This window comes from Gekko japonicus, unplaced genomic scaffold (genome assembly GCF_001447785.1).
Source record: "Gekko japonicus isolate JY-2015 unplaced genomic scaffold, Gekko_japonicus_V1.1 scaffold1004, whole genome shotgun sequence".
NCBI lineage: Eukaryota > Metazoa > Chordata > Lepidosauria > Squamata > Gekkonidae > Gekko > Gekko japonicus.
The window spans coordinates 341,377-368,304 of record NW_015161430.1 but is presented as its reverse complement, the minus strand read 5'-3'; the positions used below and the strand labels follow the sequence as shown (position 1 = coordinate 368,304).

Genomic DNA, 26,928 nt, shown 5'->3' with positions numbered 1-26,928 from the left:
TTTTGAAGCCGTCCATGCTTGTAGCCGCTACCACCTCCTGTGGCAGTGAATTCCATGTGTTAATCACTCTTCGGGTGAAGAAGTACTTCCTTTTATCCGTTCTAACCCGACTGCTCAGCAATGTCATGGCATGCCCACGAGTTCCTGTATTGTGAGAAAGGGAGAAAAGGACGTCTTTCTCTACCTGCTCTATCCCATACATAATCTTATAAACCTCGATCATGTCACCCCTCAGCCATCCTTTCTCCAAGCTAAAGAGCCCCAAGAGCTTTAACCTTTCCTCATAGGGAAAGTGTTCCAACCCTTTTATCATTCGAGTTGCCCTTTTCTGCACTTTTTCCAAAGCTATAATATCCTTTTTAAGGTGTGGTGACCAGAACTGCACACAGTATTCCAAATGAGTTCGCACCATTGATTTATATAGGGGCATTATGATATTGGCTGATCTGTTTTCAATACCCTTCCTAATAATCCCCAGCATAGCATTGGCCTTTACTGCAGGCACACACTGTCTCGACATTTTCAGTGAGTTATCTACTACGACTCCAAGATCTCTCTCTTGATAAGTCTCTGATCATGATGGATTGATGGTCTGATTCAGAATAAGGCAGCTTCCTCTGTTGCTGTGACTGCTGCATTCTCAGTGGAGTTCTTTTCTGTACAGCCCGGCCCTTTCTTGGTCACGTTTAATGATAAAGTTGGTAATGCCTACTATATCCCCATCTCCACCTTTCTTCCTAGTACATTGGCCTTCCCTATGGGGTGTGGCTCTGCTGTGTGTCATCCATATCCATGGTCTTATAAACTTACCCTTCACTTAAAAAGAAAACTTGGACTACTATCCTCTTGGGTCTCAAAGTGCAATTCCCAGACCCACTTGCATCTCCCCAAACATATCAAAGGCATGCTCTGCTTCTGAAGTGCAGTTCTGCTTCAAGTGTCATTCCTTTGGTGGGTTCAGAATGGTGGTTGCTTGGACGCTGTGCACCCCTTCTTGGACTGATGTTCTTTTATTTTCCTAAGAGCCAAACAGGGAGGAGCTAAGTGCTGTTCTCCCTGTTATTGAAGACTTTACCATTATGGAACCTGTGTGCTCTGGTATAGAAGGAGAAGAGAAGATATTGGATTTATACCCTGCCCTTCACTACCTGAAGGAGTCTCAAAGCAGCTTACAATCCCTTTCCTTTCCCCTCCCCACAACAGACACCCTGTGAGGTAGGTGCAGCTGAGAGAGCTCTTTCGAGAACTGCTCTTGAGAGAACAGCTCTGAAAGAACTTGTGACTGACCCAAGGTCACGCCAGCAGCTGCATGTGGAGGAGTGGGAAATCAAATCCAATTCTCCCAGATTAGAGTCCACGCTCTTAACCACTACACCAAACTGGGGCATTGTTTTGTGAAATCTTAACTGGAATAGCCCATTTAAATGCTGAATATTCTTTTTACAAATTGAAAATGGTTGTCTTAGAATTGAAGTTGCAGATTTGGTGAGGTTGCCACATAAACCCGCAGCAGGGCCTTTGAGCAAGTTAGTTGACCATTCCTTGTTACTGCTTTCTCCTCATGTAATGGTTGGTTGTTATAGTTTCTCCTCATATAATAGAATCATAGAGTTGGAAGGAGCCGTACAGACCATCTGTTTGGTCTTGGAAGAACATATTAATCCATCTGATCATTCATACTACAGAACAATTTAATAGCAAGCTCATGTTGTTAATGTTGACCAGTCAGGTTGTCGAGTCATATTTGTGCTTTCCTCCAAGCAAGCCTTTGACACAACACTGTCTGAAACTTCGCATGGGGTGTCTGAGTGCGTGCAGCTACCCCTGGATGAGTCTGGAGGTTTTCGCATAACCAAGATACTTGCAGTTTAAATTTCCCTTAAACTTGTCTGTCTTTAAAAGATTGTTTAGGAAATAGCTGTAAAGATGTAATTGCTGAAGTACTAGAAATATAATATCCTGCGTTTGACATTGAAATGTTTTGTCTTTTAGGGGATCAAAGCCAGCTGTGTGTTTATGATGGCCTACTGGGAAATCTTTTCTAATAATTCAATTTTCTGCATTAATAAGTATTTGGATAAACAGTTTATGACAAGTCTGCATTCGTGTTCCCTTATTTAGGTTCAGAGCACAGGAGAGGGAGAAGCACAGAGATACTTTGATCATGCACTAACTTTGCGAAACACTATCCTCTTTCTGAGGCACAATAAGGACCTGGTGGCTCAAGTTACACAGCCTGAACAACCCAACAATGGTACAGTGGAAGCATCTCTACTTTGGGGGGAAGCTGTTTACCCATTTTTGTGATCTTTAATGAAATACTATTACCAATTTTGGGTGTAATTGAACGTACAACCTTCTAGAATAGAGATTTCTTCTTTTCTTTCCTTTTCTTTCCTGTCCTTGTCTTTTCTTTCCTTGTCTTTTCTTTGTTGTTATTGCTGTTGTTTTAGGCCTGTATAGGTCAATCCTAGTGCAGTATTCAAATGACAACAGCAGACTGTGAGGTCAGAAATGTTAGTGTTTTCAATCAAATGGTCGAAAGGCAAGATTCTTGGTGCTCTAGGTACAAATGCCTATTTTAAAAGGTCTTGCGGCTACTAAACTTGGATGACTTTCTGACTTGACCGTGGAGAGAAGTGTTGTATAAATACTTGCCCCAGAATGTGTTCACTTCTTTTGTAAAAGTCCATCACTAGAATAAAGATTTGTGAAACTGATTTCATGGAATGTTCTGGAAGGTCCCTCACCATTAAGGATGGGCACAAACTGTATCTTTTTAGTTTGTGGCTGAACCACGAATTGCTACACCAGTTCGCAAACTGAACTGGTTTATATCAGTTCATGAGCCATTTAGAGTTTAAACCCCTGCTTTCTGCTCCCCGTGAGTTTTCAGGGGGAGCAGAAAGCAGAGGTTGCCAAACTGTGGTTTTTCGTGAAGAGCAGAAAGCAGGGGTAAAGCTCTGCTTTCCACTCTTCACAAACTGCCATGAATTGTATCAACATGGAAGTTCATGGCATTTCTTCAGTTCGTGAACATCGCTCCGCAAACCACGAACCGGCCAAAATTCATGACAAACTTTAGTTTGTAGCCGGTTTGTGCCAATCCCTACTCACCATGCCACATGACAATTGGCTTGAACCCCAAAACGAGCCTGTGAAATGGAACCGGAACTCCCTGTTTGAAGAACCAGAGTGAGGAATCTTGTTGGGCTCATCTAAAGTTGCCCTTTCAATCCTGACCTTTGTTTTTTATGCTAAAAAGCCGGTGGTCAAGATTCGTAGAGAGCCACAGCATTGTGTAGCAGTTTGAGGGTCAGACTAGGATCTGACTAGGATCAAATCCCCACTCTGCCCTGGAAGCTCACTGGCTGACGTGAGGCCAGTCACACTCTCTCACCCTAACCTGCCCAGGTTCATGAGAAGATCAAAGGGAGGAGGAGAGAATGTTGTGAGCCACTTACGGGTCCCCAAAGTGGAGAAAGGGGGAGTATAAAGGACATAAATAAAGACGTTAATTGAAACTAAAGAACTTTCAGCGGTAGTTTTGGAGATGGCGTTTGAGCTTGCTGTTCAAAGTGGAGGTTGGGGGAGAGTTTTTTTTTTTTTTTAATCCCTCTAGGCATCTTTGTCCTTTGGACACACTGGTAGTAATTTTTTTAGGTCCCATCAATAGTGTTGGTTCCAAATGTGCCCTTTTGGAACACAACCGTTTTCTTCCTTTTTGATGACTGTGGGTGTGTTGCAGCAAGACAATATGCTCAATTGGGCATCCCTAATGAATAAAGTGCACTTAAATAATGAAGTTGATTTCAGTATCCAGGAAGAGGTTTGAGCGAGAAGACCGCCTAAATTTGTACTTTTCTCACCCCCCTTCCTGTATCCCTTTCAGTTGTATATGTTCGTTCTCTAAAGAACTTTGTTAGTTCGTTCTCCAAAGTTCGTTCTCCAAAGTTCGTTCTCTTATGTTTGTTCTCTACGTTCGTTCTCTAAAGAACTTTCAGCGGTAGTTTTGGAGATGGCGTTTGAGCTTGCTGTTCAAAGTGGAGGTTGGGGGAGAGTTTTTTTTTTTTTTTAATCCCTCTAGGCATCTTTGTCCTTTGGACACACTGGTAGTAATTTTTTTAGGTCCCATCAATAGTGTTGGTTCCAAATGTGCCCTTTTGGAACACAACCGTTTTCTTCCTTTTTGATGACTGTGGGTGTGTTGCAGCAAGACAATATGCTCAAATGGGCATCCCTAATGAATAAAGTGTACTTAAATAATGAAGTTGATTTCAATATCCAGGAAGAGGTGTGAGCGAGGAGACCGCCTAAATTTGTACTTTTCCCACCCCCCTTCCTGTATCCCTTTCAGTTGTATATGTTCGCTCTCTATCTGTATTCCGAGTGTCTCTGACATTGTTAACGTAGGTTTCCCTCTGGATTTGCTGCGCTGTGAAAGCTTGCTCGGCCTGGACCCCGCGACGTGCAGCAGAGTTCTGAACAAAAACTACACACTGCTCGTCTCCATGGCTCCTCTCACCAACGAAATCCGACCCATCAGCAGCTGTACGCCTCAGGTAAAACAAATAAACAAACAAACAAACTGAAAAGTCATATTTTAAATGGAATCAGAAAAGCGATTCTTAACAGACGGTTGCAGTGCACTTTGCCTGGGCCTGCCCTTGAAGACCATTTTGAGGCTCCCAGCCATTCAGAGTACAACAGTCTGGCTACTGACCAGAATAGCCTAGGGTTGCCAGGTCTTACCTGGACGCTGGCGGCAGGGAGGGGGTTCTTTCCCGGTCCTTCTCTGGGATCTCTTCGGTGCACCGCAATGACATCACCTGGAAGTGATGTCATCACACATGGCACATTGCAGGAGACACCTTATCATTTAAGGAAAAACTCTATAGTTTTTCCTGAAATGATCAACCGTCCCCCCGTCCCCCCCCCGGCAATGTGCCCTGCACAATGACATCACCTCCAGGTGACATCATTGTACCAGACACGTTGGTGCAAATGCAGCACTTTGGGGGCGGGGTTGCTCCATGCCAGCCAGATTGGGGGGCCCAAAAGTGGGCACACACACACACCCTGTCAGGGGAATAGGAACCCTAGAAAAACCAGGGTCATATTTCCCATGAAAACTTCTTTAGTTTCTGTTTAGCTTCTGGGCTGTGATCAAAGTGTTGGTGTTCACCTTCTAAATGTAAATGGTCAGAAATCAAGGTACCACAAACCGCATTTTGCACCCACACCCCTTTAAGCTCTGTTCCTGTCATTAGAGCATTTTTGAGTCCCTGCTCTATTAGCCACCAGAAGGTTGGATAATGGCTGAAAGAGGAGGTACCAGTACTAAAAAAAGTTTTGCAGAGTTTGCAGAATGCCAAGAGAGGGGTTCTGGGTAAACCTAGCTAGTTGGAAGATGCACTTTGTGACAATTCCCAGAATGTTAACTTGCTGCTATGCTTCCCAGGTAACTTTGTACAAGTAGGCAGATTAGCTGTCTAGTCCTCTGGCATGGCAGAAGTTTCTCATGTACTATTGCATAGTAAATATCATCATCAACAACATTTATTACAATCGGAGATCAGCCAACCATGGGAAATATGTGTCTCCAAGACTGACATGGTTGCTTTGCTGATGTTAAGAGAGGCTGTGTTTCCACCAGACTAGATTAACCATTGCATCTTTCACTCCTCTGTTGTTGTTGTTGTTATTAATCTTTCCACAGCATATTGGACCATCCATTCCAGAAGTTAGCTCAGTATGGTTCAAGCTCTATATTTATCACATCACTGGACAAGGACCCCCATCCCTTTTGCTGTCTAAAGGAACAAGACTTCGGAAACTTCCAGATATTTTTCAGGCAAGTCGTTCATATTTGATGGGAACTGCCGTCTTCTGTAATGATACTGATCCAAACGTGTTAGTCCTGCAGCCTTTGTTCACGTGGGCGGAAGTTGCCGATTTTGCCAATTTTCCCAGAATGCTTAGTTGGTGTTGAAATATATGAGATCCAACCCAGGATAGAAGCCTTGGGCCATCTTTGTCTTAAGTTCAGATTGATGCTTCCATAGCGACGTCATTAATATCCTTTAATAAGCTTTACTGTGAGCAATACAAGAAAATACAAAGCACTCAGAATGAGAATTCAAACACTACATGGATAATAGCTTTTTAAAAAAATGTACTTGGTTTTCCTTCTTTAACAGGTTCAGATAGAATAGTAGGAAATCACATAGAGTCATAATAGGCAATTCTAGAGCTAGAAGATGGCACCAGTAAGGAACTGTGGGGGAGAAAGAAATCTTCCCCACAAGACATACTGTAAGAGCTTGAACAGGTAAAATTCCCCATCTCCGTCGTCTTCCTGGTGCTTTAATTTCCCCCGTAGCTGATGCTTAACTACAGTCAATGTTCCAGGCCTCCCAGAGGAGAGTGCATATGCTTGCTCTTGGGGAGGGGCTGTGGCTCAGAGACGGAGCATCTGCTTGGCATGCAGAAGGTGCCAGGTTCAATCCTCAGGTGGCCGGTGATGTGAAAGACCTCTGCCGGGAGAGCCGCGGCCAGTCTGAGTACACGATACTGACCTTGAGGGATGGAGTGGCCATAGGTGTATTATAACCTGTTCGAATTGATTGAAGAAATGCAAGATAAATCATTACAAATAGGGCGTGTTTGAGAAAGTGGAAAAATAAAGCCCTTATAATTATGCTGGCCCAGCTGAAAAGAAAGAGAGAGAGAGTTCGATCAACCACTAATTAACTTTCTTCATGGTATATTGGGGGCCTCCAAATGTGTGGCCAGCATTGCTCTAAGAGCTGGAGTAGGTGGAATCTCTTACAGAGCTGGGGCATGGGGGAGGGGCATTTAATTTAACGATAAGGATCCTGCAGTTAGATCTGGAGCTAAGTTTTCTCGGTCTTATTAAATTAGACAGTCATAAGAGCAACTGGAATAAATTGGTGAACGGTAAGCTAATATGCCTAGGGATTTCATTAGAATTGATGGGGAGAGTAAATATCAGTGAACTAAGACATCTGATTGAAATTCATTTGAAACATCTGGATTATAAAAGTACAGCAATAAGGTCAAGAAGAGTTTGCTCAACTTTCATGGTTGGCATTCCCCTACCAGTTAGCATCCCAGTGTATTTTTGTGATCTAACATATCCTAAATATAGATGTACCTTTATGTTGGGGTGTCTTAACAGTCTGCCATCTGCAGTCTTGATAGTTAGACACACGGGTATTCCATATTCAGAGAGAACATGCAATTATGACCTTAAATCACATTGAATCTATTGACCACGTCGTTTTAAGCTGCCCTGAATTTTTAAAACTTAGACTGGAGCTGATTTCCCCCCCTACTTAGTAAGGATTCTGCTTCTGCAGCTGTTAAGACTTCTAGGCTACTGAGCCGTGTAGATGGATGGGTTACATCCAGGGTCGCTAGATTTTTGGCTGCCATTGTAGAAATACAGAAATGTTCTAAAACAACTGAATAAATGGTATGATATTTTGTTGGGGAGATCCCATTATGTGGGTAGGTTTCTGTTAGCTGCTTAAATATAAACTCTCAGCAGCTGTTCGAGACCACTGGGTCGAATAAACAGTAACAGAAAAGAAGAAGGATTTAAATGTATGTATATCTTCATAGCACTGTTTGCAGATGGGGAAGAGCCTTTCCGGTGGCAGAAGTGAACCAAGCTCTTGTGTCTTCTCTCCTCCCTTCTAGGGTTATGATCGCTTACTAATAACATCTTGGGGGCACGACCCAGGAGTGGTCCCAACTTCAAACGTGCTCACCATGCTGAACGACGCTTTGACCCATTCCGCTGTTCTGATTCAGGTACTGACATGCTCACGCGCCAGAGGGCTTGAGTGCCCTTTCGTGTGCTGATTGTTGTTTCTGCTGAACAGAAGGGAAGAAAGAAGAAATACGGTCAACAGGTTCTCCCTGGCATTGCTTGTAATAAGGTGTTTTTAAGAGGCAGAGCCATCCACAAAATGTCAGGAGAGTGAGGTCCAAATTACAAGTCACAAAGTGACACCATGCACAAAATGTTTACTGCATATTAATTATTAGAATTTACTATCATATGGCGTATGGAATTCAAACAATATAAATGTTACAAACAGTTACTCAAGGTAAAGGTAAAGGTTCCCTTGCTCGAAAGCCAGTCGAATCCGACTCTAGGGTTGCGGTGCTCATCTCCGTTACAAAGCTGAAGAGCCAACGCTGTCGGAAGACGTTTCCATGGTCATGTGGCCGGCATGACTAAACACCAAGGCGCACGGAACGCTGTTACCTTCCCACCGAAGTGGTACCTATTTATCTACTTGCAATTTCTTGCTTTCGAACTGCTAGGTATAGGTTTCCAATTATACAAAGATATAAAGTCTCACAAGGAAGGAACAATGAATGGCTAACACCTATTCCAAAGTTTGTAAAAGCAGCCAAAAAGTTACTTGTAATCTTTCCATACCACGTGTTCCCCATTTTGCTTGTAATCTATATCGATTAGAGAGTGAGATCATGCATAACTCTAATGGCAGTCCTTCAACATTTCAGGCAGAAGCTCTCTTTAACAGGATGCCCTTCTAGAATGAGTGTATTGTTTAAAAAATGTTTTCTTGCATCTGCACAGCTTATCTTCAGTCACACAACGATGTTCCTTGTGTTGTGGTGGCAGCTGCTGCCGAAGCCGTGTGTCTCTGAATCTGCACAGTCAATTAGATCTCCCATGGCCAATAAGAACCCCTGCTGGGCAGAAGCCTCTCCTAGCCCCACCCACTGCACCATTGTTTTTTCGTCGCCTCTTTGCTCCCATTGGTGCAGCCTTTCGTTTTCTTCTCATAGGATATGGGAGACCTAGGTCCAAGTCTGTCATTTATGCATGCTGGGTGACCTTGGGCCAGTCACGCGTCCTCAGCCTAACCTACCTTGCAAGGATGTTGTGAGGATAAAGATAGGATAAAATAGAGAAGAATTGTGTAAGCTGCTTTGGGTCCCCATTGGGGGGAAAGGCAGGGTATAAATGAAGTTTTAAAAATGTTCAGAATATACCCAGCTTGAAATGTCAGGGTTTGGGATTTCCTACTAGAGGAATTTTGACACCCACTGATTGAGCTCTTTCTGCTCTTCTTTCAACAGCAGACTGTCTTTCAGAACAGCAACTGAAATTTCCCTTCTTCAGAGATTAATTCTCCTCGGGGGGGGAGGGGGGGAATCATAGCAGCTGGAGAATCCTTCCAGGCTCTTGGTCACTCCGGTAGTGTTTTCCTGCTTAGCCTTAAAATGGATTTCTGAGACAAGCCCTCTGAGATCTTAAAAGAGGCTTCCCAAATTAGTAAAATGGGAATGGATACAGAAAATGCTTTTTATGGCTGAAATGGACAAGCTGACAAAGAAACTTAATAATAAAGAAGACGAAGAATTTTTTGTAGAATGGACAGACTTTAAAGAATATATGGAAACTAATTGGGATGTTAAAAATAATTTACTTTGCTTTGATAATTATTAAGAGCAGAATTGGTAAAAGAAAGGGACTGAATAATAGAACATAATGTTACCTGGAGATCTGATAATGAAAATGTAATTTGAGGGGGGAATAGTAAAAGGGAGAAGGGGGGGGAGCATTGCGGGAAGCCACAAGAAGGTGGGGGGAGGAGAAAAGAGAAATTGATATATGTTAAAAGAAGTGCAAAGGTTTAATGTTGAATATGTGGTTATATCCAAAAATAAAAAGTTTGCAAAAAAACCCAACAAATTAGTAAAATATTAAGCTTTGGCGGTCTCACGTTCACATAGTTCCGTGCCATGGCAAGGACTAGAAACACTGGGAAATGAAGAAAAGCGTTGTGGCTTCTGACAGCCTGGATTGCTGACCTTCGCTCTTGCCTTGTGTTTAGGGGCACGGGATGCACGGGATCGGGGAGACGGTTCACATGCCATTCCCATTTGATGAAGCAGAACAACAAGGAGGTAACTGATGTGGAGGGCGGAAGGACGACCGGCTACGATTTAGCTTAGACTGCTTTGTTCAAGTCCCAACTTGTGTCATCAGTAAACCCTTGAAGCACATTGGGAGAGTGTGTATGGGTGGGGAGCGGCACCCGTTCACTTGATTGTGAGCAGCAGTGGTGCCGGCATGCTCTTTTCCATCACCTCCCCCTGCATGCGCATTGGTCATGTGCTCAAACAGAACATTGGGGTGGGGGGTGTCATTTAGAACAGGGTAAATGCCGAACGCCCATCAGTGAAACAGCTGAGTAGCTATTCTGCTTCTATATCTGATGTATAATTTATTGCAATCGTTATGGTGATAACATCTCTCTCTAGGAGGGGGTGACTTTAGGGAGAGAGGCTTGGGGGCAATGTTCCCTCTAAGCTGTGGAGTCTTGTGAGCAAAAGCTCTACTTTGTGAGCTATCGACGTTAAAGTTGTGAGTGAGCGATTCAGCTACTGCATAAATCAGTTTGCTGTGGAGCCATCCTTCCCGAGCGAAGACACAAATGTGTGAGCCGGAGGTTTAAAAACTGTGAGCTAGCTCACACTAACTCAGCTTAGAGGGAACACTGCTTGGGAGCAAGGCTTAATTTGAACCAGGGCTGAAAGTCCGGAATCCCACTATTGCGTAGCAAGAGAGGTGGCTCGTGCCAAAAAGAGATGCAGCAGAACCTGCACGCATCTACACAGTTTGGGAGATTGTCCAGCAATACAGGAAAACAAACTCTGAACCAAAAGAAAAAGAGCAACTCCCCCTCCAAATGGCCCGATGAGCACTGCTCATACTCTGGGAACGCTGAGGAGTCAGAATGTCGGACTGCCACTTGCTTTGAGTTTATAGTGGGGGCAGCTGTGCCCCTTGTTTGATTTTTTTTTGTTTCTCAAAACAACTGATTAGCCACTGCAGAAAAGCGGAATGCTTAGCTAGATGGGCGCCCGTGTCATACTTTGCCTAGGGCACCAACTTACCTTGAGCCAGCCTTGGATGGGTCACTATACCGAATAACTTTGGACTTGTGGGTCACCATACCGAAAAGGCTGGGGACCCCTGAGTTAGAGAGATGGGGGAAATGGACCAGACGGGGTGGCCCATCAGTTCTGCTGAAGCCCATGGCAAGGGTCGCCTCTCTTCATAAGAAGTTGCTCACTTACGATGTGCCTTCTTGAAACTGTCCTTCCCCACCCTCTTCTGTGTTTCTTTCCAAGGGGATAAAAACCAAGGTTTCCTCTGCCACCCCATCTCTTGACCTCTGATGGAAAGGGGGAATCAGGTGGTTCATTCTGGTGACACGACCTGAGGTGCTATGCTCGTGGAAAGAAGAGTGCACACGCTCACAAATTATTTTGCGTTTCTAGAGTTTTCCCATGTCAACATGGGTGTCCATAGAGCGCTGAGGACCTTAAGGGAAAAGATGGATCTGCAGCACTTTTGTGGCTACGTCACCATGCTGAACTCTTCCACTCATCAAGTACACAGGAAGCTGAGCGACGCCTCTGATGGAAAAGGTTGGTCAGCAGTCAGTCATGGCTGCCGAATTTGGTGGCCTCAGTAGCATTTGAATTGGCACTTGTCCTTCTAAAGCAGGGTCGCAGAATGAAAGCACACCGTGCTGAACATCTGCCGGGACAGGATTCCCCAGCGTGGCACATGTCAGTGCATCAACCTGGCACGTGCTTGCTTCTCGAGCCTTGGGGGTAAAATCCAAAGCGTCCCAAATGGAACAGCAAAAACAGGGATCTTTGGGGTCATTGCCTGCCAGCTTACTGATGTGCAAGGTGTTGAGTTCATCCTGGACAGGCGCTGTATGTCCTCAGCTTGGCCATAGACACAGATTTTCTGATGTCTCTGGGATTGTGAATCCTCATGGAGAAATCCTTCTCTTTCTTAGAAGCCAAATGGCATCTCTTCCCCCAAAGCAAAGAGCTGGTCTCAGCTTTCCTCCACCGCCTCTGTGGCAGGACGTGCTTCAGAGTATCCCAGGAAGCCTCATCTTCGTGTCCACGGGGAGTTTCCATTTGGAAGGCTCTTCCCCAGGACGCTTAGTTTGGGGCCGCCTGATGTTTCATGGAACCTTTCACCATTTAACCACTCCCAACACGGTGACAGATGCTTTATGATTTCCTGCATCCCCAAGGCAGCTATTTTGTGGTGGTGCCCGAAAAACACCAGCCTGTTCAACAAGGTCGTGGCCCCCCTGGAGGAGACACAGCTAAGAAGCCACACATTCCGGAGCCCCATAGAAGCAAGTTCCTCATTCTATGCACGTGCAGATGTGGCAGAGAATGCAGTCTGGTCTGCTCGATCGTAGCTCGCCTGGTTCAAGATTATAGCCTGTCTCTTTTTCTCTTAGGTGAGGCAGAGCTGGCACTAGGCACAGATGTGAATGGGAGCACAGAGTCATTTGAGATGGTCATTGAAGAGCCACCCGTGGATTCTGCAGCCAAGCAGAGTCCTGAAGGTAATTTGTGGTTTTTTTCCTGCATGGAAGAAAGGATGCCAAAGTCTACATTTCTGGAGGAATGCTACTGCTTGGCATTGATGTTGTGTCAGCAGCAAGCAGTCACTTCCTGTAAGACCCCCCCCCCCCATGCCAGTCAGTGATGAACAGAACCTCTGACTAAATAAACCGCTTGAGGTGAGCCAGTGTGGTGCAGGGGCTGGAGCATGGGACTAGGATCTGGGAGACCCAGGTTTGGATTCCCACTTTGTCATGGGAGCTTGCTGGGTGGCCTAAGGCAAGGCACACGCTCTCAGCGTGGCCTGCCTCATGGGGTGGTTGTGAGGATAAAAGTGGAGGGGGAGAGTATTGTAAACCACTTTGTGTCCCTGTTGGGGGAGAAAAGTGGGGTATAAATGAATTAAGTGAATAAATGCTTAGAGATGGCTTCCCGGTGAGGTAGGCGAGGCTGTCCCGCATAGGGGAACACAGAAAAATGGACCTCATGAACTGTCTTATGCAAAGTCAGGACCAGCAAGCAGAGATCGTGATCAAGCCCTGCCACCAGTGTTCCCTCTAAGCTGAGTTGGTGTGAGCTAGCTCACAATTTTTTAACCTCTGGCTCACACATTTTTTGTCTTAGCTCAGGAAGGAGGGCTCCAGAGTAAGGTAATTTATGCAGCAGCCAAATTGCCCGCTCACAGCTTTAATACCAGTAGCTCACAAAGTAGAATTTTTGCTCACAAGACTCCACAGCTTAGAGGGAACATTGCCTGCCACCTGGCTTGCTTCTAACTGGCCTTTTCTACCATCGTAGTTCTAAGTGCAAAGTGACCTGTTCAAATCAGGCACACACACACACCCCTGTACTTTTTAACAAGCGCAAGTAGCAGCCGTGAGGGACTCGAATTTGGTTTAAGGCTGTGCGGAGGTGAGGGGGGAGGGGTCTAACCCGTTCTCCCACACCGTTTCACCGTTTCCTCCAGCTGTGTGTATTCTGTGGGAGGAAGCGCAGGGTCACCTGGATGTTTTCTCTTGCAGGGGAAACGGTGACCGGTGGGGAAGGGATTGAAATTGCAAAAAGAGAAAGCGGTTGAGTTTGAAATTGCAAAAAGAGAAAGCGATTGAGTTTGAAATTGCAAAAAAAAAGGGTTAACAAGGGCGTAAACTTCCCTCCCCTACCTTGCAACCCAGATCCAAAGTCTCCCCTCTCCCTGCAGCTCCTCTTCATGGTTCAGAAAAGAGCTTCTAGAGAGTATCCCCTAACGGGACTCGTAAAGTGTCCGCTGAGCAAATGTGCCAGACGGCTCAAGCCAGAGAACGAAAAATCTTCTATAACGTCGAACTTTTACAAAGAAAGGGGAGGGTCTCTGCCTCTGGTAGTAGACTGGCAGCGCAGTCCTCTGTAGAGTTACTCCAGTCTTAAGATGATTGATTTTTCAATGGCATTTGAAATTTCCATTTGAGACCAGTGAGCTGAGACTGGAAGTGACTGCACAGGATTGCGCTTTGAATACCATAAACGTATGAGAGAATGGTGCACATCTGGGTTAAGTGGAAGCTCATTTTGTCAGTCTGGCCCTGTGTTTTCTTTGCCCGTCCTGCAGTCCCCACCACAGAACTGGAATGGGTTCCCTTGGAGCTGTGCTTCGGCATCCCGCTCTTCGGCTCCGAATTAAACCGGAAGGTCTGCCGGAAAATTGCCAGTCACGGACTGTGTAGCAAGGACAGGTGAGGTTTTATTTGACTGCAGCTTCCCTCTGAGGCTCCCTCGGCACGGGGGGGAGGGGGGAGGGGGGAGGAAGGCTGTGTGTTCTGCATACATCTAGGTGACATTTTAATATATATTTTTGGTTTGCTTTCTTTTGACAGCCTGCAAAAATTGTTACATTCCAGTAGGAAACTTTCTCTACAGATCCTTAGCTTTGTTCATTCATTCCAGGTAAAATATGTAAGACTCATATATGCACTGTTTGTTTTAACATTTACATGCAACCACCTCTTTTCTAAAAATATAAATGCATTCGGGCAGTAAATGTTATGGCTTTCGTGACTTTCCTCATTCACTGCCCATTTTCTCTTTGCTAATTTGAGTCCCTGTCTTAGGGTCCAACTAGTACCATGCCCCAGGAATGTTACCACCAGTGTTCCCTCTAAGCTGAGTTAGTGTGAGCTAGTTCGCAGTTTTTTAGCCTCCGGCTCACACATTTTTGTCTTGGCTCAGGACGGAGGGCTCCAGAGCAAGCTAATTTATGTAGCAGCCCAATCGCTGGCTCACAACTTTAATGCCAGTAGCTCACAAAGTAGAATTTTTGCTCACAAGACTCTGCAGCTTAGAGGGAACATTGGTTACCACACATCTCTTCCAGCAGTGTTGTGCAAATATACACCCATATCCCCCTTCAGTTTTGCTTGATCTTCTTTTGGCCCCTCTCTAGCCTGTTTGACCAGTCTGTCTTGATGCCTTTGGCTTGTCTGCTGTGATGTCACAGTAGGCACATGTCAAAGTCAAGAGGCAGCTGTTGAGTCCTAAGCTTAGAAGGACTGTCTGTGGCATCAGAGGGCCAGTGTGCTCCTGCCAGGTATCACAGCCTTGCTGGTTGCTATAGACATGGCTACTCTATCACAGAAGTGACTTCAGCAGCAACAGCAGCAGAAGGCGTTCCTTTTGAATCCCAGGGTCTATGGGCCACTTCATTCTTAAACTGCATTACTATATAGTTATTACACCACAAGCTTTCAGCTGACACTTTGCAGGTTGAAACTAATTCTGGGGGGAGGGGGTTTGCTGGAAGCAGTCAAACAGTCTTTGCTGCTTATAAGGAAAGAAGACACTTCTAAGACAGTGAGCTAGTGAAGCGGTGGACTGGGTTTGGAGGACAGAAGCACACATGCAGGCAAATCACACGGCAGTCTGCAAAAGACCTAGAAGGCCTTCAGTGAGAAAAGCTTACTAGATCGCACAGCCAGGAACCAACTTCAGAATTGCAGTCCAGGGTTTTACATAAAACTGGATTGCCTGCAGAAGACTTCACAGAGAGGGAGGGAAACCTTCAGCACTGCAGAACGGGCCGAAACAGGGCAGCCTGAGTCCCATTCAACCTTCAGATAAAACATGGCTGTTTGCTTATGACGTAGTTCTGAGTTCCCACCTCTGGTGCCCAGAAACTTTGGTTCAGGAGAATTAAGGCAGCAGGCCGGGTGGGTGGAGAGGAGCAGCAAACTCCGTGCTGGATTCTTGGCCACTGGGGAGAGGCCACGTCAATATGAGGAGCTTTTAGAGAGACTAATTGCATCTCTATATGCATCTCCTCCCCAACCTCTTTGTGCTCCCCCCCCAAAAAAAAATTAACACAATGGCCAGAAGAACAAGGGAATTTCCAGTGCCTTTTGTGCTGTACAAAACTCTCACTGAGAGATCTGTACTAGCTGGGAAGGACCACACTTCTCAGCCTAAAAAAAAATACATAGCAGCTTATCCTATAGCAGCGGTTCTCAACCTGTGGGTCGTGACCCCTTTGGGGTTCGAATGACCCTCCACAGGGGTCGCCTAAAACCATCGTAAAACACAAATTTTCGATGGTCTTATGATAGCAACGAAAATAATTTTATGGTTGGGGGCCACCACAACATGAGGAACTGTGTTAAAGGATCGCGGCATTAGGAAGGTTGAGAACCGCTGTCCTATAGCAACATGTCGTCATCCCCCCCCCTATTTTCTTCTTCCTCCTCAGGAAAGCATTTCGACAATGGAGCTCCTCTCCGAGGCCAGTGTTTCTTCCTCTTCGAGTTTACTTTCTCCTCCCGGCGGCACCGACACAGGCGTCCCACTTCCCGCTAAGAATCTAATGTTCAAGGACGGTGTGTTGTCAGAATGGAATGGACGGTCTCCTTCCTCTGTCCTTATTGCAACCGTGCCCCAAGAACACCTGAAGTAGCATGAAGGGGGTCCACCGTGTGGTGTTCACATCTCGCCGCCTTACTTCCCGGTAACCAACTGCGTTCAGCTGAACCGTGCCAACTTCCTAAGGAGTGTCCTGCTACCGTGGCATGACTTCTGCAAACGATAGTGTTATTAAAGTGTAGTGCGCACTTAACTTGGGGAGACGCATCCAGATTTGCCTTTCTGTTCATTCCTGCATGTCTTGCTGCCGCCGGAAGCTTTTCAGTTGTCGGCCCGTTTTCTCTTTCTATCTCGAGACAATCTTGTCTTTCTTTTGTAACCGAGGGCACCCTTCGTAGGCTTTCTGTCCACTGGATTTCTACACCGTCACAGCAAATTAATGGTACTTTTATATGTTAGTGATGTCAACTTATTAAAACAAAACAAATAAAGCTAATTTTTTTAAATCGTATTAACACACAACAGTTTAAGCAGTTTTGGGCATTTAGAAAGGCACAAGCGTTATTCAGATAGTATAACCAAAATATCTGACTTGAGGAATGGGGTCCTATATAGTACTGGGAGGATATACTGTTGAGCCATCACTGACATGTTTAAAAATGATCTGTTTAACCAGTGAGATGGGAGATTGGGCGATATTGACATCAATGTGTTGATGCTCTTTTTTTTTTAATGGTTTTAATCTGAAACTTATAAAAGCACCTACCAATGCCTCGTGAGGAAAACTTTTAGATTCAACTTTTTTTTTTCATCCTTGTTGGAACCTTGCTGATACGTAGAATCACAGCAGGGATAAATGTGGTGCTGTCTGTACATAGAAGCCTTCATAGACTGTGTCTCTCCCATTCGAGTGTTTAATACATTTGCAATACACCTGAAAACCCGAGGGCCTTCGTTCCCACGGCAGCAAAGCCCACAGTTAACCGAAAGCCTGCTGACACAGCCACTTCAACACAAAGGTAGCCATAATTTTTTATTTTATTTTTTTTGCACATGATGATTCCTGGCCCGTGACCCAGTCAGTTGTGTGAATCCAACTTCACATGCAGAATTCAGCTGCTGACATGCCGCCACCAATGGCTGTGGAGTTGAATGATGCACACTGTTTCAAGTCGACATGGATTTCCAAGCACATGTCATGCGGCTTGTGGGGAAAGTGGTTGTGTGAAGTGAGCTGTAGGCTGTCAAACACAGAATGGCTGATATAATGCAGGAAGAAAACCCCAAACCACCATTGGATGCAATCTCCAGAAGTGCTGGCACGTTGCAACTTCTGTGGTGTACTCTGGAGACAGCATGGATGCAGTGGTTGGAGGACTCGTCCCACCGGCAACTGATGTTTTTATGGGACAAAACGAACACAGGTCAGAGTTGCCTTGGATCTTTTATGCAGGAATAGATGGAGACCGGATTAAACCCCGCAGAACTGATAAGCAGGCTGGGTATTCCATTGGGTAGTTTAGGATACAGTCCTTTGGAAAGTTTCCTGTAGTGTTCCTGTATGGCTCCCAGTTAGTTTTGGTTGGGGCTTGTGCCCATAATGTGGGGGGGGGGTGTCCCGTCCCCCCGTTAGCTGTTCATCATGACAAAATGTTGATGCAGTTAACTGAAGATAGCTCGCTCTAGCTTTAGCAAGGGTCCCTCCCTCGAATGGCAGGGGACATGCGCACAGTGTTCATTTAGCGGCTAGCTTGGTATTGTTTCTAAAAATTCTGAGCTGTGTTTTTCTCATTTCAGGGTCTTCTGTGCAGCTGTAACATGTCAAATCACAGCTGTACAGAGAGTTTAGAATATTTGGTGTCAAATCAATGTGGTCTAAAATGTTTGAATTGGATTTGGGGGGGCAGTTTTTTGTGGGGTATCTTTGGAATAGGTTTGGGGTTTTTTTTAAACTGCACATTAGCTGGCTTTTGTGGTAGGGAATGTTTTGGGACCAAGAACCTAGAGAGCGTCAAAGTGACATTCGCAGTAGAATACAGTCATAACAAATTCCTCTTTTTTTATACGGTAGGAACAAAGAATTTGTTGTCATAGTTGAAAATTGGAAAAATGAATACGGTTTATTTTTTAAATTCTTATTGCTGGAAGTGGATCTTGAAGTCTCAGTAAAGCTAATGGCGTGAGCACTGCTGCCATCTTGAATGTGGTTGTTCATGTTGTATAGATGGTATAATCCCAAAAATGGCAGAGCTCAAAAGACTTATCTTAGATGCTGATTTCATCAGTAACTTAGGAGTCCTGGAAGGTGAACTGTGAATTGGATATGGGGAATCAATAATGGCTGTTTTCCATAGGTGAGTTGGGGGGGTGACCATTCCAAGACACATTGCTACCCCCACTCTGCAAATATCCCATCCATGGTGAAAAACAAGAAAATAGCTTAATGCCCCCCCCACACTGATCCTTTTTGCCACCTTTGCTATATTTTAAGGTGTGATAATTAAGTATACTGTGAACAGACACAAGTTATATTCAACCAAAAACATTATAATCTGTTGAGCTTCATTGTATTTTCTTTCAGCTGCTTTTGTCAAAAAAAATCAAGTTTGTGATGTTTGTTTTAGGCCTTAACATTTCACAAGTTGTCTGTCTGTTTCCTAATGAAAATGTATTTTGCCGCTCAAATTTGAGAGTAAATGAGACATCTTTCAAAAGTATTTTTAAACGGACTCGCCGTGAAAGGATCTGGGAATTCTTCAAGACACTTTTGCTGGAATTTCCCTTTCTTATATGTCTCTCCTTCCTCTTCCACCCTTCTGGGAGTTTAAATTCCCTCCATAGTAGATCTCTCTCTCTCTTCTTTTTCTTTCCCCCAAGACGTTTTCTACGATTGCTTTAACTATTTTGAAAGTTTTGAAGTGTGGGAGTCCCAACAGCTCAAAGGCAACCCAGTTGTTTTGTTCTCTACTCTGACATTGTTGATAGTATGCAGTGAAATGTACAAAATCTGATATTTGATTAAATTATTGGCACATGTAACATAAATGTTTACAAATAAAACTGTGTTGCTGGTCAGGACCTCTAGTGGAGAATGGCTTTCTTGTTCCACAACTTGAGATACTGTTGGGTAAGATCACACACTCCTATGTATCATTTGATTTTTTTTTTTTCATTGCTCGTGTTAACCGGCTCTGCTGAAAAGCAGTGAGTTGGATCCTACAAGGCACTTATAGAAGCAGATCTTTCCCCACCTTCCCCCAGCATCCCCCTAAGAGCCCCAAAAGCTAATGATGGGATTCAAGGGGGATCATGGACAAAATTCCACAATTTGGGAGGTCCAATGGCAGGAGGAGGCATCTCCCAAAATGGCTCCATCTTCTTGCTTCCACTGGTGATGGGAAGTTAGCAGAACAAAGCCGCCTGTTAGTGCAGGGGTGGCCAAACTTGTTTAACATAAGAGCCACATAGAATAAACGTCAGGTGTTTGAGAGCCGCAAAACATAAACAAATGTCACACACACATTTTTATTGGAAAATATACAATTTTTTTTTTATTAACATTAAATGAGACTTCCAAAAAAAAAGGGTGAAAACAGACATTGATAATGATATTTATTTGCCCAATGATATTTATTTGTTTGCTAATTATATTTGTCTAAGAGAGAGGGGGGTGGAAAGAATGAAAAGTGGAAAGAAAGAAACAGAAAGCAAATGGATGGGGGAGGGGGAGGAAAGGATAAAAAGAAAGGTGGAAAGAAAGCAAATAGATGGAGATGAAGGGGGAAGAGAAATAAAAGCAGATAGATGGGGGAGTGGGAAGAGACAGAAAGAAAGCAAATAGATGCAGAGGAAGGATGGAAGAAAGAAAGGTGAAAAGAGGTGGAGAGGAAGAGAAACAAAGAAAAGCAAATAGATGGGAGCGGAAGGGAGAGAAAGAAAAAGCAAATAGATGAGGGAGGGGGAGGAAAGAAGGAAGAGAAAGGAAGGCAGGAAGTGAGAAAGTAAGGTGGAAAGAAAGCAAATGGGGGAGAGGTAGAAAGAAAGCAAATGGGGAGGAAGGGAGAGGTGGAAAGAAAGTAACTTTAACTTCAAATGTGTTCTCCAAAAAAAAAAACCCTGTCCCCTCACCAGTCAGCTTGGCGAAGGATTTAAAGAGACAAATGTCTTCTCCAAGCTAGTGGGCGGGGCCGCAGGGTGGGTGCTTGGAAAAGTCTTTCACTTTAAATGTGTTCTCCAAACCCCCCGCCCTCACTCCCATGCCACCTTGGATTGGAGAAGGGATTTAAAGAGACAAATGCCTTCTCTGAGCCAAGCCAGCTGGCCGGTGAGGCAATGTGGTTGGGCTTGGAGAACACATTTAACTTTAGATGGGGAAGGAGGGGAGAAATAGAAAGGTGGAAAGAAAAGAGACACAGTTTGGTTACCCCTGTGTTAGTGCAATAGGGAGACTTTGCTGGATTTCACCCTCAGCACCACAGTCCCCATAACGTGTGTATAAAGCGCTGTCAATTCACAGCAGACTTATGGTGATTTCAGTAAGCTTTCAAGGTGAGAAGCAGAGGTGGTTTGCCCTTGCCTTCCTCTGCAGAGCCTGCCTTGGTGGTCTCCCTTCCAAGTACTGACCCTGATGAGCTTCCAAGATCTGTTTTTTGTTTTTTAAAAAAAAAATTTTATTTTATAAATTTTCCATATAACTGCATACAAATATAAATCTAATTGAAAATCGACTTCAATAATACAGATTCCTACAACAAGGTAAGTACATTTTATGAGACACCCTTATAGTAGAAATCCTGTTTCAAATGCTGAGCCATAAAAATGCAGATTAGTTAAACTTTAACCTGAACTATTAAACACAAAAACTGACACATGGACAAGATCTGTTGAGACTGGGCTATACCATGCTCCCCCCCCCCATGACATATTAGTCTTAAGCTACTCAGGGAAGGGGAAGAGGGTCCTTTTGAGAACTAACCTCGTAGGCCGTGCACAAACATATTTTTCTTGAATTAGTTTGCAAAGTATGTCAAAATGGGGCTCTCGGGTTGCTAAAGTCTGAGAACCTGGATTTTAAGCTAGATTCAAGTCCAGTCCCTTTTGAGAGCCAAAGCTCCATCAGCTCATACCCCCCAAAATCTTGTTGGTCTCTGAGGTGCTCTTAGACTCACATCAGTGGCTGCGATCACACACACTAAATAATAATAATACCAATACCTTTCGATTTATTGATCGCTCAATCCGGCAGAGCTGCTGGCTCTGAGCGATTTACAGTTACACAGGTTTCATACAATTTCATACTAACAATTTCATAGGGGTAAGGGAGGACAACATATAATTCTTTAAATCTCACACATTTGTAGCCGACGGGGATTTTGTTCAGCTGAAAGCTTCAGACGTGTTCCAGACAGCATTCTCTTCGGCTTGGCTTGATGACGTTTTTTCTTCCTGGGCTGCTTTTTGAGTTGTAGCGCCACACTGCCACCGCCTGGCCGGATTGGCCCATCACAGGCTTCTTAATGCCAAAGAGGTCTTTTTTCCAGGCTTCTGAGCTTACAAGCTGGACATTCCATTCGCCAGCTAACACCTCCCCTACGGGGGTTTAGTGTGCCCACCCTCTAAGGAGTGGTACCCATTTTATCTACTCGCTGAAGCTTTCGAACCGCTGGGTGGACGGCGAGCTGGGGACAAGGCTGGTAGCTCACACCAGCGCGGGCTAGAACTGACAGCAACTCTGTTCAGTTCAGATGTTAACCAGAGGATAAATCCTCTGTGCCACCGCTCCCCTCCCACTTTCGATGCACTTTCCAACTGGGTTTTGCCACTTCACACGGAAAATCCAGTTGGAAAGTGCATTGAATGTGGATCATTTAGTGCAGGGGTGTAAAACATAAGGCCCGGGGGCCAGATCCAGCCTGTCTAGGGTTCTTGTGCGGCCCACGAGCAACTGATGCAAGGGAGGAAGAGCTGGGGGAGCCACTCCATTGTGGCTTCAGCACAGCAGGACACCCTCTGCCACAGTCAAGCATTTTGGGGGCCATCTGCCCAGCACTGCACTGCTGCCTCTCTAGTCCACCTGTGTGGGTTTTCCTCTGCACCCCCCGCCCAGCCCATGGGGCCTTGCAGTGAGGATACACCCACTTGGAGCTTACCAGCTGCTGTCCTTCATACAGTTTGTATCTCCAATACCTGGCATTATGTTTTATGGCACACGTGGCCCAGCCCGACAAAGTGACATTTATGTCAGATCCAGCCCTCAGCAAATGAGTTTGACACCTCTGATTTAGTGTGTGTGATCACAGCCTAGCTGTTCAACTGCAGATGAACATGGCTGCCTGCTAGAACCAGTTCTACTGCAGACCAAGATGGATATCTGCTGGACACCTGGGTTTTAAGGATTCCTTTTTCCTGCTAGAAAGCCACAGGGGCCCTCTGCACTGGCCCGCCTGCTTGGTGCTTCTACCCATCTGATTCCAGCGGATCAAGCTAAGAAGTGGAACGTTCCATCAGCTGACCTGTATAATTCACTGGTATTTTGTAAACGAGCTCTCCATAAAGCCTGTGACTAGCTGTGTCCTGCAGCCCAAAAGGGTGCTGTCCAAACCCAAATAACTTAAGTCTGTCATCAGAATTAGTGCTGATTAGTGATTTACTGAGCACAGTAAATCTGCCTCTTGGACTTCACATCAGAGGCTCTTTTGTGGTGTTAGGTTTTCTTGGCTAACACTTCAACCATTTCTTGAACATGTGCAGGGCTCTTCTGTGTTGTTTTTCCACTTGGCGAGGTCCTCTTAAATGTCATCTAATCCTCTTTCACAGCATCTGGACTTCTTACAGCTCTTCTTAGATTCAGCGCGCCGAGTGTTTCTGTAAAATTCCTGAAAAGGCAAGAATAAACCTGCTCCTTCTTGCTTTTAAAGACGTCTTATAACATCCCAGTGGCCGCTAACCTTTTTCATAAATTCTGTGTATTTGGTTAAGTCGGGACCATATGCACAACTGGTCTCTGGCTATTTTAAGTCATATGACAAGTCCACTTATACTAGGCTGGGGGTCCCCAACGTGGTGCCCAGGCGTCCACTGACACCTTTCCTGGTGCCCACCAAGTGTTTAAACTGGGCAGACCCAAGGGGGGGGGGGTTTGCCCAGCAAGGCTTCTGAGTGGTCATTGGAATTTGATTAGCTGTGCAGCTTTTAAAAAATGTTGCTTTGGCTGCAGTCGCCACCATAGTACAAGGATCTTGATCACATGACTGAAGGTAAGCTACAGCAGCCATTTTGTGGCTTGCTCCACCTCCTACGGCAGCCATTTTGTGGCTGTGACCACTGTCCTGTGTCAGAGTTCCCAATGTGTCCACAGGCTCAGAAAGATTGGGGACCCCTGTACTAGGTTATGGGTTGCCGACTGGCATCCAAGGTCCCCCAATCTGGCCATCAGGAGTTCCCTGTTTGGATTCCAGCATGCTCACTCGCCCCATTGTCCACTTCTGTCGTTTTCTCCTCAACAAAAGAATTCTGTCACTCCTTTCCACCAACACAAACAGTAGTGCCTGTTTTCTTGGAGATCTCCTGTTCCTTGGTTGCTCATTGTTGTGTTTGAACCAAGAAACTAGGAAATGGGACTGAGCAGCTGAGGTGAGGAAGGGATCTACCAGAACTTCTTGTTCATACCGGGAACAGGAGGTAGAGGTGTTTCCCCACAGGCCTAGTCCAGACAGGATCCTAGGTAAAAAGGTAAAGGTTCCCTTGCTCGAAAGCCAGTCGAATCTGACTCTAGGGTTGCGGTGCTCATCTCCGTTTCCAAGCCGAAGAGCCAGCGCTGTCAGAAGACGTTTCCGTGGTCATGTGCACGGAACGCTGTTACCTTCCCACTGAAGTGGTACCTATTTATCTACTTGCAATTTCTTGCTTTCGAACTGCTAGGTTGGCAGGAGCTGGAACTAGAGACGGGAGCTCACTCCGTCATGCGGCACCCGGGTCTCGAACAGCTGAACTACCGACCTTCCACAGCCTGCAGTTTCAGCGTCTTAACCACTTGAGCCACCACAGCTCCTAGGTACTTGTCACTAAAACAAAACAAAAGTCCAAAGCTGGGATGTCTGCCTCAAAAATGAGCATAAGTAGCCACAATTGGTTAGATTATTTTACACTAGCTAGCCATTATTATTTTTCTGCCATCAAGACACAGCTGACTTATGGTGACCTCATGGGGTTTTCAAGGCAAGAGACGTTCAGAGGTGCCTGCCTCTGTGTCATGACCCTGGTATTCCTTGGCAGACTCCCATCCAAACACTAGTCAGGGCCAACCCTGTTTAGCTTCCAAAATCTGATGAGATCGGGAAAGCCTGAGGCTATTCAGGTCAGACCAATTGCTACTTCCTTAATAGTTGACTACCATTACTAGTATGTCTAGCACCCCAAACTGACACAGAGCAGGTTGGGGGGTGGGGTAGTGATGGCAGTCAAAAAAGAATTCCAATTGGGACAATCGAGCAACTAGTGGTTACTAGATAATAGCCGCATTCAGACATCATGTAAAACCCCACTTTAAGGTGATGTCCAAGGGCTGATTAGTAGTAGAAGAAGAGTTGGATTTATACCCCGCCCTTCACTCAGAGCATCTTACAATCTCTTTCTCTTCCTCTCCCCACAACAGATATATGGAGCATATGGAGCAGAGGTCCATCAGTGGCTATTAGCCACAAGGTATAGATAGGGACTCTGGGGCAAGTGATGCGCTGTCTTCTTGGTGCTTGGGGGGGTCAACAGTGGGAGGGCCCCACTGCTGGACCTCCTGATGGCACCTGGTATTTTTGACCACTGTGTGACAGAGTGTTGGACTGGATGGGCCTTTGGCCTGATCCAACACTGGCGTCTCTTATGTTCTTAACAGATACCCTGTGAGATAGGAGGGGCTGAGAGAGCTCTGAGAGAACTGTGACTGACCCAAGTGCTGATTATGCCCTGTTGTCGGCCCTCCAGAGGAACTGGTTGGCCACTGTGTGAGACAGGATGCTGGACTAGCTAGACCATTGGTCTGATCCAGCAGGGCTCTTCTTATGTTCTTAAGTAGGGATGCAAATTGAGGATGGAGCCTGGGGAGGACAGGGACCTCTGTGGGGCACAATGTCACAGAGTCCCCCCTCCAAAGCATCCGTTTTCTCCAGAGGACCTGATCTCTGAAGTTTGGAGATGAGCTGTAATTCCAGGGGATCCCCAGGTCCCATTGTGGAGGCTGGCATCTCTTTCACCTCAAGTATATTTTGGCAACATCGTCTAACCTACTCTTGACAGTATCCCTGTAAAGATCTGTATATGGTTAGGACGTTGGTATCTTCCCTTTGGGGAACAGTCCATTGGCTTCCACCTCCAGCAACTCGGATGCCTTACTTTGGCTTAAAGGCTTCAGGCAAATTATTAACGCTGTTTAGTCATAGGTGAGGCTAATTACGACTATCAGAAAAGTAAACAGATGGTACCTGGAAGTTCGCACCAGCTGATGGTTTGCATGGCAGTCAGTATCGATTGCCCCATCTGGGCCCTGCCCCATCGACTTTTCTTCCAGTTGACATTTAAAAAGGCAAACAACTTGCAAAGCAGGGTTCTAGGACCATTTCTCTGGAATCAGGCTCGATGCCTTCCCGACAGGACACACACATAAAGCTCTCCTGGCTGTATTGGTGAGCACTAGAGCAGTCTAGGGTGGTGGTGGAAAGTCTCCTAAAGGTCGCAGCTGACTTATGGTGAGCCCACAGGGTTTTCCAAAGCAAGAGAGGCACAGATGTGGTTTGCCGTTGCCTGCCTCTGCGTAGCAACCCTGGACTTCCTTGGCGGTCTCCCGTCCAAGTACTAACCAGGGTTGACCCTGCTTAGTTTCTGAGAGCTGATGGAATTGGGCTAGCCTGGGCCATTCAGGTCAGGTGAGGACAGCTGGAATAGCCCTGACTAGCCTGGTCTTGAAAGCTGAGCAGAGTTGGCCACAGTCCGTATTTGCAGAGGTCATTTCGGAGGGGGGATCGCGGGGGATCGCAGTTCCCCCGGGTGAGGTACGGGGGGCGGGGCACATGACGAAGCCCCGCCCCCTGCTTCCGGCCCTCATTCAGCCAGGAGGAGGCAGGAGAAGAGGGAGGGTAAGTTGCTTCCTCCCTGCCTCTCCCCACCCCTGCCTGCCTGGGGCCAGGGAGGGCCTTTGCGGGGCTTCCTTGCACTCCCACCGGCCTTGCAGGTCCACCGCCGGGCCCCTCATGGGGCAATGGAGCTGCAAGGCCGGCGGTGGTGCCCGGGACTGGGGCGGGGTTTTACTTGCCCCCCGGGGGGACTTGGCAAGCCTAGTTTCAAACAAGTGATTTCTTTATTAGATCAGAACACAGACAAACAACACACAGAACAATCCAACTATATACAGTTTGAACCATGGAAACCACACCCCCTGGAACAATAAGGTCCAAACAACAATGAGAACTTGGGTCCAATGAGAGCTGTTCCCGCCAAAAGTCAGAGTCTTTCCGGATTGGTCTGTTCGCGGCAGCAACCAATCCGGTTGCATAGTTTTGGATGCTGACAGTCTCTGGAGCTTGTGATCTAAGCTCACGCTTGCAAAGTAATACAAATAACCCAATACACAACAACAATGGTTCTTGCCTAGAAAAC

The 26,928-nt window shown here is 45.7% G+C and overlaps 1 protein-coding gene across 1 annotated transcript in view; it reads left to right on the top strand.

Annotated features, from left to right (window-relative positions):
- The window catches only part of FAM91A1 (family with sequence similarity 91 member A1), a 43,440-nt gene extending 24,132 nt beyond the window's left edge, over positions 1-19,308 (top strand). The window contains exons 14-23 of the mRNA XM_015428955.1: positions 2,122-2,254; positions 4,414-4,562; positions 5,720-5,854; positions 7,726-7,839; positions 9,903-9,975; positions 11,356-11,505; positions 12,351-12,458; positions 14,045-14,168; positions 14,310-14,379; positions 16,172-19,308. Coding sequence (XP_015284441.1) covers positions 2,122-2,254; positions 4,414-4,562; positions 5,720-5,854; positions 7,726-7,839; positions 9,903-9,975; positions 11,356-11,505; positions 12,351-12,458; positions 14,045-14,168; positions 14,310-14,379; positions 16,172-16,375 — 1,260 coding nt within the window. The 3' untranslated portion in view covers positions 16,376-19,308. The remainder of the gene's footprint in view (positions 1-2,121; positions 2,255-4,413; positions 4,563-5,719; positions 5,855-7,725; positions 7,840-9,902; positions 9,976-11,355; positions 11,506-12,350; positions 12,459-14,044; positions 14,169-14,309; positions 14,380-16,171) is intronic.
- Positions 19,309-26,928: the final 7,620 nt, after the last annotated feature.